Here is a 16408-nt window from a genome sequence, read left to right on the forward strand (position 1 = left end):
TTGTTCCTGTCTAGTATGATCAGAATGCAAATGTCTCCAAAGTCAGTCAGCTTAAGTCATGACAGTTCATGTTTAAAGTGAGCAGGAAAATAACTTGGAACTCCATGGTAATTAGAACTTTAAAGACAGAATTACACAGCTCTATCAGTTTTTTTTCTATACCTACTATTCATTTCCATGTTAAATTCTAGTCACTAGATTAAGATGAAAATGACCTCAAACTCTATAAAATTAAAAACTGGATTGTTGAAAACCATGGCCCAACATAAGATACTTATGAACAAATACTTATTCAAGACAGTTTTGCTGTAATTTGCAAGGCAGCCAGAAACCCTGAGATGGGGTTCTATATAAATAGAAGTTACTTGTTATTCAGAGAAAGAGATGGTGCAAAAAAACAAAAAAAAACCCCCAAAACCCCAAAAAACAAAAACCCCCCCAAAACACAAAAAACAGCTATTTTCTTTCTAAACACTCACTGGTGTTGAGGCAAACAAAAAAATAGAGTCTAAGTAAGCATGTAAAAGCAGAACAAGAGTCTCAAGTCATGACAGGAGGAAAGAGAAAAATGTTTCAGTATTTTAAACAGGGTACTGGTAGTTTTAAGAGGAAATTTATTCTCTGGCTTTTAGACCAGATAATTACTTCTACATCTTATCTGTTATGTCTTGATTCCACTTCACTATATTAGGAAGAGAAAAAACAAGTACCCTGAAGATTTTATGCCAACAAAACTACTTTTGGAGGCAGCACAGCTCACCAAATGAAGAACATTAGAAAACCTTAACGGACAACAGCAGAAAGGGAACCACCTCAACGACTGAGTGATAAATGGCATACACTAATGTAAAGAACATGAAAACTATCGCAAACTGTACGCAAATAAAAAATTTATGCTACAAAAAATTTGTACGCTACAAAAAATTCAAATCTCGTCAAAGAACCTCAGAAGTAAGTAATAAAAAAGAAATGAAAGTACTGTGAAGGAGGGACTTGAAAAGGAAGTCCAGTTTGAAAGGAAGACACAGGTCAAAAGGAAGGGGGAGGGGCGCAGTACTGGCCACCGTGTACGAAGAGATGCTTCTAACAGCCTCAGTACTACCTCCCAAAGACAATTTTAGACAGCTTTAGAGAAAATTTAGGCACAAACAAATGCACTCTGAGAGAGGAGAAATACAGAGTTGCTGCTGATTTTTTTTTTTTGCCTTCGGACAGATGCACTAGTGAGAGAAAACAGCCAGACTGTAATTCCCAAGCTTCCTGTAGAAACTTATCAACCATTCTCAGGCATACAAGCCAGCGCATTTGAAAATGACCCAGCAAAGTTTTCAGCTGGCCCTCACTCTCACTCAAATCCTCCTTCCTCCACTTCCCTGCTGTTCTTTCCTGGCACACAAAATATAGGCCAACGAGCGGTGGGTGGGTGAGGAGGATGTGAGAGAAAATTTGAGAAGTAAAAAAGGGAGCAACTTAACAAGGACATGAATGAGACTAGAGGGTCTAATAAGGGTAGGCAAACAATTCAAAAGGAACGGGCTTTCCGGGGCAGCAGAGAGCGTTCAGTGTTGGTTAAAGGTTTAAGCAGAGACCAGACTACCTACCACTTGTCAGAGAGGCTGCAGAGGGGACGGCTGCTTTGGGTGACCTCTAATGTCTCTTCCGACTCTGAAATGTTAGGATTCTCATTTCACAAAAGAGAACGCAAGGGTCCCGAAAGCCCACCGACCTAGACCCCTTCTAAAGCTGCGGCCCAGGTGGCTGCTGCCCAAACACCACTCCCACCTCTCCCTCCCACACGTGCCCACCCCGCCCCCTTTCAATATTTCCACCTCCACGTGCGAAATGCCTCGCGGCGCTCGCCCCGGAGCCGATAGGCACCTTCCCCCGCAAAGCACCCAAACCAGGCCCCTCGGGGGCAAGGGAGGACTCCACTCTCCCACCCTGGACGGCTAAAAAAGGAAAAGTCTCCAACCCAGCCTCCCTCTCCCCCCGCACCAGCCAGAGCTGAAGGGAGAGGGGGGGCGGGACGCAGAGAAAAACTTTCTTCTAAAATTTTTCTCCCAGAGTGGAGGGAGTAGAGAGAACCCCCGCCAAGCCCCGGGCTGAGGGGGTGGGGGGAGGGGAACCCCCCGAATCGTTTAACGGCCGGTAGGAGGAGGGGGACTCTGGAGGTTGAGGGGGCGTGGGATGGAGAAGCAGGCCTGGGAGCGGGGGTCAGGGAGCTGCAAGGGTTGCTGGGGTCGGGGAGCTGCAGGCGTCCCCCCCACCTGGCACACAAAGCGGCTGCCGCGCTCGGCTCTCACCAGATCCTTTGTGTTTTCCATCAGGGCCTCATGGGTAGGGGTTGTCCGTGCTCCCCGGGCCCGCGGCGCCCCCTCCCCGAGCTGGGGGCAGGCGCCTCTCCCTGGGACTACGGCGACTACACGGGGGGGGGCCCCCGCTGTGCCCAGACCCACGGCGGCTGCGGCAGCCCCCGGATTTCCCCCCTTTAACTCGGGTGGCCCCAGGATATCAACAACATTAGCATAGCCCTCCCTCCCCAGCGCGCCTGCGCCGTGACCCGCGCCCCGATTGGCCCACTTCCCTACATACCCTCCTCTCTCTCTCCTCCAGCGTGGGACCCTCTGCAGGCTCCGTACTCCAAGGGCCGTACCAAGACGAGGGGGTGGAAAAGGCAACCGCGGCTCGTGTTAAGTCGAGTGGTTAAAAAGTCAGGAAGAAGAGCAGAAGTTTCATTCAGTCATCCCAGCTTATACTCCTGCTTTCTTGTGCTCCCTTCAATCAGTTGCAGCTGCGAAGTTGTGTTGGAAAAAATTTTCCACTCCAGTCACGCCGCTTCCCCCTCCACCCGGAAGATCGGTCCTCCCGGAGGAACTCCCCTACGGGGAGGGGTTGCTGAGGGGAGTGGGCGTTACGTAGGGAGAGAGTGTTGGTCACGTGCTAACAGGCCGCGCAGGCTCCTTCCGACCCCGCGGGGCCTCAGCGGCCGCGGACAGCGAACCGCCTCGGCGCACGCGCAGCGAGGTTCCACGTGAGCGCCTGCGTTTCTTCTCCAACCCAACGATGCCGCCAGAACGTAGAAGCCGAACGAAACCGGACCGGAGACCCGGAGTGAGTCTGGACCGGAAGAGCCGAACGAAGCCGGGCCGGAGAGCCGGAGCAGGGCCGGGCGGGCCGCCCCGAAAGGCTGCTCCTTCATCCCAGCGGAAACCGCCGGCCCGGCCGAGCGCAGCGGCCGCTGCGATCGCAGTCGCGGCGGAGGAGGAGAGACGGCTCCGGCAGCGGAACCGCCTGACGCTGGAGGAGCACAAACCGGCCGTGGAACGGTGCCTCGAGGAGCTGGTGTTCGGCGACGTCGAGGACAACGAGGACGCGTTGCTGCGGCGTCTGCAGGGCTCGCGGGTGAGGGAGGCCGCGGCGCGCGGGCTGGGCGCGCTCAGGCGGGGCGCACGGTGGGCGGTGAGCCTCCGGGGGCGGAGCCTGGGCGACCTGCGGCGCCGGGAGCGCTCAGGTCGGCGGGCGCCGGAGAACGCGGGCGCCGACGGGGGCCAGACTGGTAGTCTCCACTGGGCGGAGACCTTGCTTTTCCCCGCCCCCGGGGTGGAGGGGGCGGGGGAGCCCCTGCGCCGGGTATCCAGCAGGCGCTCTACACGTCTGTGTAGCGCAGGGCAGTCGTGAGCATTTTGTCGCGGCTCAGATCGAAACCCTGTGTTTCTTTCTTTGTGGCGGTTCGATCCCCTGCCTCAGTACCTTGTCGGGATTCAGGAGTTACGGAATCAGAACGTGCGTTTTTAACAGCTTCCCAAGTGATGGACTGGCCAGCTTCTGAGAATGATCATGCATTTGTCTGTTCGCCAGATCATTGTGCGTTTGTTGGGGGCCACATATCTTTTCGGGCAATGAAAACCCTGCTTGCTTTTTTATCATCCCTTTTTACCCCCATTGCACATTTTTAAAAAGAGATTTTATTTATTTATTTGACAGTGAGAGATCACAAGTAGACAGAGAGGCAGAGAGAGAGAGGGAAGCAGGCTCCTGGCTGAGCAGAGAGCCGGATTGGGGCTGGATCCCAGGACCCTGGGATCATGACCCGAGCCGAAGGCAGAGGCTTGAACCCATTGAGCCACCCCCCCCCCCCACCTTACTTTGCACATTTTAAGTCACTTTTTAGGAGCCACTTTTAATTATCTCTTTTATGCTACACCTGATATTTCTTCCAAGATAGGAAGTTCCAGGCCTTGTTCTAGGAAACGGAGGAGGCACAGCAATGGAGAAAAACACAAAAGTCCCTTGCTGTTTTAGACCATGTGTACTAGTGGTGCAAAAAGAAGATAAAGTAAAATGCAAATATGTCAGAGACATGTGCTGAAGAGAAAAAAAAAAAAAGCATTAGGGAGAGGAAGACGAGTGTGTGTAGAGGCCAGTGAAATTTTAGGAGACGTGGCCAAGCAAAGCCTCACCGAGAATACTGTTTGGTGAATGAATACCAACCTCACAAGTGGCCAGTGTCATTTGATTGTCAGTATCTCCTTTGGGTGCATATGAGGGAACCTGCAGAAATCTCTTTGGCAGATAGAGGACTGTTACTGGAAAACTGGCCTTTGGGACTTTTTATAGTCGAGAACAAAGGAACAGTCTTTGTGAGGTGGTATTTATCGGGCTTTGAAAGATCATAGGCTGGTAACAGAAGAGCGAGAAAATATTTGGACATGTCTATTAGCGGTTTTTGGGAAAGCTCGAGCTCAACTTCTGGGAGTTTTCTGTGGTGAAGATTTAGATTTAATAGTCTAGGGTAAATTTTCTTGAGGGAGGGGGTCAAGAATTGTTATGAACAATGGAGAAGCAGTATGTCTAAGAATAATGAAATGCCACTTAGTTATAGTATTCAGTCACATAATTTTTGATGTTAGTCTGCCTCTGGTCCCATGCTTTCTGTAGTTCTGGGATTTTTCCAGCTCATTTTCCTCTTCTGTCAACTTACCTTTTGTTTTTCTCATCTTATTTGATCCTTTCTTTTCAGCATGTCAGCTTTCACTCCTTGACTTTTCATCCTGCCTGCCTTTCCAGCATACGGTGCCATTCTCTCCTCTCCGCATTTTCTGTTCTGCTTCCAGAATTTGCCGTGGTTAACATTCTGTCTCATTACTCCATCAGCGGGCCTAAGAAGGATTCCAGCTGTAAGGTGTGTGCGTCTGCTGAAAAACTCAGTGCTTGAGGGCATTTGTCTTCTCTAGGTTCAAGTGCAGGAAGACTCAGGTGACTCAGAAGTGGAAAATGAAGCAAAAGATAATTTTCTGTTTCAAAAGAAGCCAGTTTGGGTGGATGAAGAAGATGAAAATGATGAAATGTAAGTTGCCTATTTGTTCTTCCAGATTCCCTTTGGATATTTAAAATAACATTTTGTAAGTTTTAAAGAAGTTCTCTTTACAAATATATGATTACGTGAAGATTTGAAAAATACTGTAAAGCAGAAAAAGGAAAAGGTCATTCATAAACTCACATCGAGGGAGAACCGCTGTTAATGTGTTGGCGTTCTTCTCTCCTGCCCTCGTCTCTTGTGTGCTGTATTGAATGGCAAAGAAAGCATAGTGTTTGGTGTCACATCTGAGTTTGTCTTTTAATGTGGCCCGTTCCGAAGTGATCAAGGGCAAGGTTTCTCTTTCGAACAGAGATAATAATACTAGTAATATCAGAAGGTTCTTGAGATTAAGTGAAATAATGTATATGGAACTCTTAGCACAATGTCTGAAACTGAGAAAAGGCTAGGAAAAAAGCTAACAGTCAGTACTATGGTCTTAAGAGATGAAACTGTATGGTCTTGCAAGCGTTTATCCCCGCTTAAGAATAAAAATGTTTATAAATGATTTTAAATGTATTATAGTCTATTACATGAATTAACTACAATTTTTGTAGGTATTGTCAGATAGGTTTTCCTATTTTTCCCTTTGATAGGTTGATGTTGAGACAAATGTTTTTCTGCATAAACCTTTTTCTCCTTTCTAATTGCTCTGTAAGAAGGATTTTCTGAGGTGGAATTACTTAATCAAAGGGCATGAGCATGTGTCAGAGTCTTGATAAAAACTGCCAGACTGACCAGGAGGTTCTCCCAGTTTACCTTCCCATTGAAAGGTGTCCATTTCACTCCATTTTTAAAAACAATGCTTATCTTTTTTTAGACTTCATCAGTTTAATGGGCAGGAAATAACTTCTTCATTTGTGTGATTTTTGTCATTAGTCATTGGTATTTTTTCAGAGCATTCTCTATTACGTGTTTATCTTTTTTCAAAAATTAATGTGTATTTGATATTGCGTACTTCACAGGTCTTGACCTATATTTGGTTAAATGTGTTCTCAAATTTTTAAAGGCAACAACTAGTTGCCACAAATCTTTTAAGGTCATTTAAAGCATACTGTTGTTCTGTTTTTAATAGGGTTGACATGATGAGCAATCGGTTCCGCAAAGATATGATGAAAAATGCCAGTGAAAGTAAACTTTCAAAAGACAAGCTTCAAAAAAGACTTAAGGAAGAGTAAGTGTCCTTTTCCTTGTGATTTACCAAGCTTTAACTTACAATGAGTGGTTTATTTGGATTCACTGAGTCTTTGGCTAGAACAATTTCTTGGGTAGTGAGTTTCCATTTTGAAGTAGTAAGAACATTGCTACTGGAAGAAATGGTTTAAGTTTTAGTATTTTGGAGGGAGAGGGAATACAAGTACAAAAGAGTTTTTGGGGGGTTCCTGGGTTGCTCTGTCATTAAGCGTCTGCCTTTGGCTCAGGTCATGATCCCAGGGTTCTGGGATTGAGCCCTGCATTGGGCTCCCTGCTCAGCCGGAAGCCTGCTTCTCCCTCTCCCACAACCCCTGCTTCTGTTCCCTTTCTTGCTGTGTCTCTTTCTGTCAAATAAGTAAATAAAATCTTAAAAAAAATTTTTTTTTAAAAATCTTGTAATCCTACCACCCACATATAATCAGTGATGGTATTGCTTACTTGCTTGTTTGTTTGTATGTGGTAAACCATCTCTTTTCCATGACTTTTAGGTTCTTTTAGTTAAGCAGAGCTGGGAGATGTATGTATATTTTAAAATAATAACTTCATGGGGCGCCCAGGTGGCTCAGTTGGTTGAGCGTCTGAGTTAGGCTCAGGTCGTCTCAGGGTCCTGGGATCGAGCCCTGCATTGGGCACCAGGCTCAGCATAGAGCCTGCTTCTCCCTCCCTGGCCACCCACTCCTTTCTCTCTTTCTCTCTTAAATTAACAGATAAATAAAATCTTAAAAAAAAGTCTTTCTCTCTTTAAAAAATTTGGGTAAGTAAAATAAAATGATGATTTCATTGTGATTCTTCCAATTCAGACTTACAGATCTTCAAAAATATTTTTTCTTTCAATATTTTATTTAAATTCAAGTTCGTAAACGTGTAATGTAGCATTAGTTTCAGGGGTAGAGTTTAGTGGTTCGTCACTTGCACACAAACCCCAGTGCTCATTGCGAGTGCTGTCCTTAATGCATATCACTCATTTACCCCATTCTCCGACCACCTCCAGCAACCCTCAGTTTGTTTTCTGTACTTAAGAGTTTCATGTGGTTTGCCTTCCTCTCTGTTTTTTTTTTTTCCCCTTAAGATTTTATTTATTTAATTTAGAGCTCAAGCGGGGGAGAGAAGAGGCAGAGGGAGAGAGAATCCTGAGCAGAATCTGTGCTGAGTGCAGAGTCTGACGAGGGGCTTGATCCCAGGATGGATGGATCGATCATGACCTAAGCCAAAACCAAGAGTCAGTCACTCAACCAACTGAGCCACACAGGCGCCCTTCCCTTTTTGTTTTTAGCATACTTTATTTTTCCTTCCCTTTCCCAGTGTTCATTTGTTTTAGTTCTTAAATTCCACATGAGTGAAATCATACGGTATTTGTCTTTCTCTGACTGACTTACTTTGCTTAGTGTTCTACATTTTAGTTACATCAAAAATAGAAATTTTAAAAATTTAATTTTACATTATAGTGATTAAGTAACTGGTTTTAACTTTCAAGAACATTTAAGTATTTGAACATTGAGTATTTGAAAACTTGGTACTTTACCTTAACCTCATTTATTTTTCTTCTAAACCTTTATTTAAATTCTAGTTATTTAATGCACAGTGTGATATTAGTTTTGGAAACAAAATTTAGTGATTCATCACTTACGTATAACACTCAGTGCTCATCATAACAAGTGCCCTCCGTAATGCCCATCACCCATCTAGAGCATCCTCCACCAGTCTCCCTCCATCAACCGGTAGTTTGTTTCCTTTAGGTAAGAATCTCTTACAGTTTGTTTCCTTCTCTCTTTTTTCCCCCATCCTGTAAATTCATCTCTCTTATTTCCTAAATTCCACGTATGAGTGAAATGATACGGAATTTGTTTTTCTCTACCGATTTCACTTAGCGTAATGCGTTCTACCTCCATCCACGTTCTTGCACATGGTAAGATTTAATTCTTTGATGGCTGAGTAATATTTCATGTATATGCATATATACAGCACATCTTCTTTATCTGTTCATCAATTCATGAACACTTGGGCTCTTTCCATAGTTCGGCTGTTGTTGGTAATGTTGCTGTAAACGTCAGTGTGCATGTACCCCTTCAAATCTGTATTTTTGTATCCTTTGGGTAGTAGTGGTGCAATTTCTTGATCGTAGGGTAGCTCTATTTTTAACTTTTTGAGGAACCTCCATACTATTTTCCAGAGTGGCTGCATCAGTTTGCATTCCCACCAACAGTGCAAGAGGGTTTCCCTTTCTTCGAATCCTTGTCAATGTTTGTTGTTTCCTTTGTTGTTAATTTTAACCATCTGATGGGTGTGAGATGGTATCTCATCATGGTTTTTATTTGTATTTCCTGATAATGAATGATGTTGAGCATTTTCTCATTTGTATTGGCTCTGAACTCCGAGTCTATGCTAATTCTTTCATGTCTGTCTTTTCTGTGTCTTTCTATTGACTGATTTTTTGTTCTGGTTGTGGTTCATATTTTTCTGCTTCCCTGCAGAAAAAGAAAAACTAGAAAAACTAGAATTTTTTTTTTTTTTTTTAAGATTTTATTTATTTATTTGACAGAGAGACAGATCACAAATAGGCAGAGAGACAGACAGAGAGAGAGATGAGGAGAAGCAGGCTCCCTGCTGAGCAGAGAGCCCAATGCGGGACTCGATCCCAGGCCCCTGGGATCATGACCTGAGCCAAAGGCAGAGGCTTAACCCACTGAGCCACCCAGGCGCCCCGAAAAACTAGAAATTTTGATTGGATTTTGGGCAGTGTGAGTGGTAAATTGATCAGTGTCTGGATTTTGATTTTGGCTTTTAATGAGTGTTTAATGAGTGAATGTTGAATGAGTGAGTACTTTTAGTGACTTTGTCTAGGCAATCAGTTGATTGGCTTGGAGATTAGTTTGATCCTCTCAGGATTTGTTTTTAGTTTTGTTGTAGAGTAGCATTTACTCTAGGCTGGTTTAGCCCCATGTCTAAGATAGACTCTTTTGCCATTTCTTCTGAATGCCCTGAGTTTTTAGTAAGGACCTTTCCATGACTGGTTGAAACTCAAGTGTCTGAACTCTGCTGTTATTCAACTTACAGCTCCCTGCTAGTTCTTTGCCTGGTCTCATGGAGTTTCATCCTGTGAATGTACAGCTTAGTATTCAGCAAAAATGTCTGTGGACCCCAGTGCAGATTTTGGAGCTTTTTGTAGGTTTCATGCCCCGCATGGAGCCCAATGTGAGGGCTTGAACTCATGACCCTGAGATCAAGAGCTGAGCTGAGATGAAGAGTTGGATGCTTAACTGACTGAGTCTCCTAGGTGCCCGCTTTTTCAAAACAATTTACTCTTTTTTCTTTCATTTATATTTTAATACGGCGAATCCTTTTTAAAAGTTTTAAAAATTTTTTCTTATTTTTAAGTAGGCTCTACACCCAGCATGGAGCCCCAATTTGGGGCTTGAACTCAAAAGCGTGAGATCAAGACCTGAGCTGAAATCAAGAGTCAGTCACACAACCTGAGCCACCCAGGCACCTGGAGCTGTTTCTTTTTTTCTTCTGTTATTCAGTGCCCCTCAAATTCCAGTTCTCTCAGCCTCTTTCAAGTCTGACTTTTTCTCACTGGTTCTGTGCCAAGGTCTCAAAAAATTGCCTTTGGGGGGAAATCCTGGGATGGCAGCACTTACCTTGTTATTTCCTTTCTCTCAGGGATCACGATCTTATGTTTTTTTCCAATTTTTGAAAACAGTTTCATATGTTTTGTCTCGTTTTCTAGTTGTTTATGGCCAGTGGGCTGAGTTTGGTGGTTTTGTCTGCACTTCTGTAATAAACTATTAGAATGACTCTGCACTTTTTCAGAAACCAGCACTTCAGAATATGTTTCTCATAAAGCTAGCTTTTTTCCAGAGTGAAATGCTCCAATTTTATTCAAAGGATATGTGATTGTGTTTTGTATATTCTTACCAGTCTTTCAGATGTGTTTTAAGATGTATTCTGTTACTGTGGCATTGGTTTATCACCGCATATAGAGTTCTTCACTTAGTTCCAAGATCTGAGATGTGTTGATATGAGCAAATAAGTAGACCTGTAACTAGACAAAAATAATTAACAAATATGTATCCAGGTGTTCTATATCCAAGACTAGTTTATACAGTTAGAGGTTCACAAAAGTTTCCCATATTGGCAAGTTGGGACTATTCTTTGTGAGTAGCTTTTCTGTTAAAGTTGATAATTTTTTTTTAAGGATTTTATTTATTTATTTGACAGAGATCACAAGTAGGCAGAGAGGCAGACAGACAGAGGGGGGAAACAGGTTCCCTGCTGAGTAGAGAGCCTGATGCGGGGCTTGATCCCAAGACCCTGAGACCATGACCTGAGCCAAAGGCAGAGGCTTAACCCACTGAGCCTTGCAGGCGCCCCAAGATGATAATTCTTTTGGCAGAGATTGTATACATGCTTTCAAGGATGAGCTAATTTATACCCTTTAAGTCTTTGAAGTTTGGTGAACATTTATTAGCCAACAGAAAATTTCATTTTTGTATTTTCGCTTAGATTCCAGCATGCCATGGGGGGTGTACCTGCCTGGGCAGAGACTAGTAAGCGGAAGACATCTTCAGATGGTGAGTGCTGATACCTGTTTAAGTTAGTAAACGAATCTCTATTCCTAAATCCTTTAGGGAGTCTGCAGTATATCTTCCCACACGATGCAGGAGCTCTCTTCTTAGCATTCTTGATTTCTGATGAGCCTCCGTTTAATTATCACTACCACCTCTCCCTCCCTTCTTCTCGGCCCTTTGAGTCCAGGCCTCATGGTATTCAAGTACAAGGAGCCCATTTAAAGAACCAGTTGTTTTCTGCAATTCTGTTAGAAAACCCAATCTTTTACTAAGTCAGAATTTACCTTCTGGTTTCTAGCCAGATGGCTTTTAGAGGTGGGAGGAATCTTAGTGATACAGCCTGAATTTATCCACTGCAGGAATCTTTCTCTACAGCATCTGTTAGATGGTAATTCAGCCTCTGCTTAAACACATCAAATAATGCTGGTTACTGGACTGGTTTTCCCTCTTCTCTGTTTCTAAAGGACTAATTGTTAGAATTTTTTTCCAGTTTCAAGCTTTACCTCCATACACTCTGTAGTCCTACCGTTTAAAAGTATACAGTTTTAAAAAAACTAAAAACAGTGTGCAGTTTATTTTACTTCTTGTTTCATGTAAAACTCTGTTGTTGAAGAAATATCTTTCCAGGTTTGTTTTTTTAACAAGTTTAACATCCCTGATCCTTTAACCTTTTTTTACATATATGATTTTAACCTCCTTAGTTACCAGTTTGCCCTCCTCGATGAAGTATAATTTTACTATCCATTTTAGAATGCTGCATTTGTAGGCCATTTTATTTTATTTATTTATTTTTAAAGATTTTACTTGTTTTGAGAGAGAACATGAGCAGGGGCGGTGGGGGACAGAGGGAGAGTGGCAGACTCCCCACTGAGCGGGGAGACCAACACGGACAGGGCTCTGTCTCAGGGCACTGGGATCATGACCTGAGCTGAAGGTAGACATTTAATCAACTGAGCTACCCAGGTGCCCCTTCATGGAACGTTTGGATCTATGTAATTAATAGGTAAGGTTATGTTGGCTGTTGAAACAGAAAACCTTCCATGTCCCAGTGGATTAATCGAATAGAAGTTATTTTTTTCATGCATGTAAAAATTGTGGTGAGGAGGGGTTGGTGTGCTTTAGGGACCCAAGGGATTCTGCCTGCTTCATGCTGGATTTTTCAAAGTTTCCTGAGGTTGACATCCAGGTGGCTTATTGGGGAAGAGTGAGTGGCTCACCCAAAAGACACTTTTATTGGCCTGTCCTGGGAGTGGTACATGGACTTTTGACTTAGATTTTATTGGCCAGAGCTCAGTCACAAGGCCACGTTAACTTCATGGACTCCCAGGAAATGAAGTTTGTCTTTGTATTCATTAGAAAAAGGAAATGGATTAGGTCACTTATTAGCCAGTCAGCTACCATCAGGATATCCTGGTCTACTACCTAGGACCAGGGAGCGAGGTTCAAAAAGATAAAAGTGACTTGTTCAAGGTGTACTTCTTATTGGCACAGTGCTGACCAAACCCTAGCTTTACATGTTATCTTTATTGGTAAATATTTTGCACAGTATCTTTAAAAGGGAAATACTCCCCACTTTAAACATAATTAGAATACTGTCATCATAGGCCTTTGGAAATTAACAATAATTCCTTAATATGATGGATTCTTTTATTATTGCTATTTTGTTCATTTATCTCCTCCCCCTCACTCCCCAACCTTTGATCCTTCTAGCTTGCTTTGTATTCTGCCTGGTCTTCACAGTGCTTTTGAATCTAGTGTGATGTCTTTTTTAAGTTCTGGAAAATCTCACTAATTTTCTTCAAATACTGTTTCTGTTCAGTCTTCCTTTTCTTCTGGAACACCAGTTGTTGTGCGTTGAATGTTTTTATTTATTCTTTTAAATGTATTTTGTGTTCTTTTCTGCATTTTTGATCCTTTTTGCTTTCTGTAGTATAGGCTGGATATTTTTTCTGATCCATTTTCCAGACTACTAATTGTCTCTCTAGCTAATTTTTATATGCTGTTAAAAACACCACTGGGATTTTAATTTTAACTCCTGTAGTTTTCAGTTCTAGAATTAACATATGGTTCTTTTTTTAGTAGTATAGTTCTCTGGTTCAGTATCTGAATATTCATTATTCTTGAAAATATTAAACATAGTACTTTAAAAGCTTAAGTCTGAAAAACATAGTTATTTAGATCTCCTATGAAAATTGTTTGTTATTCCTTAGGTTTTTCAATCAAGTTACCTTACCTTGTCATTATTAACCTAGTTATATTTCATTGGGTGCTGAGCACAGTATATAAAAAATAGTGCTGCTTAATAAGAGAACAAGGATATCTTTCTCCAGAGAATTTGTACATTTGTTTCTAAGTAGTCGCTGGGTAAGGGGCACTATAGTCCCACAGCATCTTACTCAAGTGAGAGATGGTAAGGATTCAAAGCTGGGTTTCAGTTTATGGAGGATTTTCTTTTCTTTTTCTTTTTTAAAAAAATTTATTTGACAGAGAAAGCACAATTAGGTAGAGTGGCAAGCAGAGGGAGAGGGAGAAGCAGGGGCTTGATCCCGGGACCCTGGGATCATGACTTGAGCCAGAAGGCAGACAGTTAACTGTCTGAGCCATCCAGGTGCCCCTGTGGAGGATTTTCCTATAATTCTTACAATTTTTTGATTTCACCCTTAATCCTTGGTGTAGACTTCTGTGGCTCTAATTAGAAGCCTGATGGTTTACCAGACCCCCTTAAGAATCTTAGAGGTCTTTTAGTGCTGGCTTTTACCCTCTTCTTCCTGCGGGTGTTTTATTTATTTCATTAATTAGTTAATTTTAAAAGATTTTATTTACTTACTTTTTTTTTTTTAAAGATTTTATTTATTTAATGACAGAGAGAGAGATCACAAACAGGCAGAGAGCCAGGCAAAGAGAGAGGAGGAAGCAGGCTCCTTGCTGAGCAGAGAGCCTGACGAGGGGCTCGATCCCAGGACCCTGAGACCATGACCTGAGCCAAAGGCAGTGGCTTAACCCACTGAGCCACGCAGGCGCCCCAAAGATTTTATTTATTTGACAGAGAGAGAGTACAAGCAGGGGGAGTGGCTCCCTGCTGAGCAAGGAGCCTAGTTTGGGGCCCGATCCCATGATTCTGGGATCATGACCTGAGCTGAAGGCAGATACTTAACCATTGAGCCACCCAGATGTCCCCCATGTGGGTGTTTTAAAAATGTTGCTCAGCTTCTTGGCCCTCTTTACTAGAATCCTCAGGAGAAAAGAAGCCCTGTTAGCTCTCTTTGAAGTTTTGATACACAGTTTGCTGATCTTGGTCTCTCAGTCAACTAGAAGTGCTAGTCCTTGTTCATGTGGGTTAAGCCAGATCTGCTGTCCACCTTATTGCCAATTTTGCCATAATTATGAATTGTTCTTTTTAAATTAAATACTGACTTCAACTTTTATTTTTTTCATCCTGTTTTAGTCATTGTCTGTGAATGTGTATCTTTCATTCCAGAGTCAAGCTTGTATTTAACCATATATATTGGACTCTGTGTCATTTTCCCCTCCCTTTCAAATTTAGTTTGTTTTACTTTTACCAATTGCAGTTGAAATAAAGTGATTGAGATTGGCGGCTGGAATGGGGGGAGTTGAAGTTTGAAATATAGAGATGTTTGGGGAAGGGAATGGCCATCTCGTTGATTCTAAAACTCAGCCTTGTGGGTTTGTTTGACTTAGGTGAAAGTGAAGAGGATGAAGATGATTTGTTGCAAAGGACTGGGAATTTCATATCTACATCAGCTTCTCTTCCTAAAGGAATCTTAAAGGTGAGAGTCAGCCAAGTTAGGCCCCTCCAGCTGACTACCTCTGACACCCAGTGTGTGGGTTCGTGTTCTCTGTGGGATTAAACATGTTGCTGTCATTTATTACTCTTCTGCAGAAATGATCAAGAAGATTAAATTATGTTCCCAGGAATCTTTTACCAATTGTTTGATTTCTCCTTTTGCGTTTTCCTGCGTTTCCTTGGGCACTAGCCTGGCTCATGCTGCCATTCTTTGTTAGCTCATGCACTGCAGTCACTTGGTGAATTGGAAGTGGGTGTCTCCCACTTCCACTCTCCTCTTCCTGTTCTTCATTAGTAGTAGCCAGGAGGGGCTTCTAAAACATCAGGTCATGTCACTTTTCATTGCTTTTTGAAAACTTTTGAATTCTTTATCATGGTCTCCACTGCTCTTCATAATCTGGTGTCTGCGTGTATCTGAGCTTCGTCCCAGAAGTTTCCCCTTTGTTTCTGACCCAGGTTCCCTCAGGCCTTCTTTTTGTTTCTTGAGCATACCGAGTCCTTTCTTGCCTCTGAGCTTTTGCTCTTGCTTCTGCCTGTCTGTCCTTCAAGCACTGCTCATGGCCAAACCTGTCCGTACCCTTCTGCTCAGACGACACTTAGGAAGGTTATTCCTGGCTCTCTTGTCTAAAGTGGTCTGCACTAGTGAGACTGTATCTGACTTGTTCATTGTGGTAATAAGTACCTGCCCAGCCCAGTGCTTCAGTTAGATATCTGTTACAGATCTCTGACAGATATTTTTCTCCATTATAAAATGGTAGCATCCTTTAGATGGGGGAGGGAACCCTATTAGGGCAGATTACTAGGAGACAGAGTGATTGTGTTTCCTCCACCTTATGAAGACAGTTCAGTCAGCTCTTCATAGGGTAGATTCACATCCACATAATGCAGTTATCGTAAGAATCTAAGTTCGTTTCTTATAAACAAAACATACACCTAGTACTCTGTTTTTTCCTTTGAGTTTTTTTTTTTTAAGATTTTATTTATTTATTTGACAGAGATCACATGTAGGCAGAAAGGCAGGCGGGGGCGGGGGTGGGAAGCAGGCTCCCTGCTGAGCAGAAAGCCCGATGTGGGGCTCGATCCCAGGACCCTGAGATCATGACCTGAGTGGAAGCTAGAGGCTTAACCCACTGAGCCACCCAGGCGCCCCTGAGTTTTTTTTTTCTTTTTTTAAGATTTTATTTGTTTATTTGAGAGAGAGACAGTGAGAGAGAGCCTGAGAGGAGAGAAGGTCAGAGGGAGAAGCGGACTCCCTGTGGAGCTGGGAGCCCAATGCGGGACTTGATCCTGGGACCCCAGGATCATGACCTGAGCCGAAGGCAGTTGCTTAACCAACTGAGCCACCCAGGTGCCCTATAATTGAGTTTTTAATGGAGAGAGAGCAACCTGTAAAAACTAGGAAATAACTGAAAATAGCCTAATGCATGATGTATGAGGTCATCATTGCTTTAAGCTAGGAATCATGTATTTTGAGAGGAGAACATA

General features: G+C 43.1%; 2 protein-coding genes across 8 annotated transcripts in view; one reads left to right on the top strand and one right to left on the bottom strand.

The window, feature by feature from the left end:
• MBTD1 (mbt domain containing 1) overlaps nucleotides 1-2570 on the bottom strand; it is a 70042-nt gene extending 67472 nt beyond the window's left edge. For 5 of the 7 annotated variants that reach the window (XM_059150504.1, XM_059150499.1, XM_059150506.1 and 2 more), the window contains exons 1-2: nucleotides 2304-2569; nucleotides 1602-1665 (exon numbers count right to left, since the gene is read on the bottom strand). The gene's annotated coding sequence lies outside the window, so the exon portion shown is untranslated. Of the gene's footprint in view, nucleotides 1-1601; nucleotides 1666-2303 lie in introns of all 7 variants that reach the window. The other 2 variants (XM_059150505.1, XM_059150502.1) reach the window with 1 other exon arrangement.
• Nucleotides 2571-2614: 44 nt separating this feature from the next.
• The window catches only part of UTP18 (UTP18 small subunit processome component), a 41676-nt gene continuing 27882 nt past the window's right edge, over nucleotides 2615-16408 (top strand). The window contains exons 1-5 of the mRNA XM_059150498.1: nucleotides 2615-3402; nucleotides 5235-5347; nucleotides 6432-6530; nucleotides 11054-11121; nucleotides 14818-14906. Of these exons, the coding sequence (XP_059006481.1) occupies nucleotides 3064-3402; nucleotides 5235-5347; nucleotides 6432-6530; nucleotides 11054-11121; nucleotides 14818-14906 (708 nt within the window). The 5' untranslated portion in view covers nucleotides 2615-3063. The remainder of the gene's footprint in view (nucleotides 3403-5234; nucleotides 5348-6431; nucleotides 6531-11053; nucleotides 11122-14817; nucleotides 14907-16408) is intronic.

Source organism: Mustela lutreola, chromosome 15, assembly GCF_030435805.1.
Source record: "Mustela lutreola isolate mMusLut2 chromosome 15, mMusLut2.pri, whole genome shotgun sequence".
In the NCBI taxonomy this organism is placed as follows: Eukaryota; Metazoa; Chordata; class Mammalia; order Carnivora; family Mustelidae; genus Mustela; species Mustela lutreola.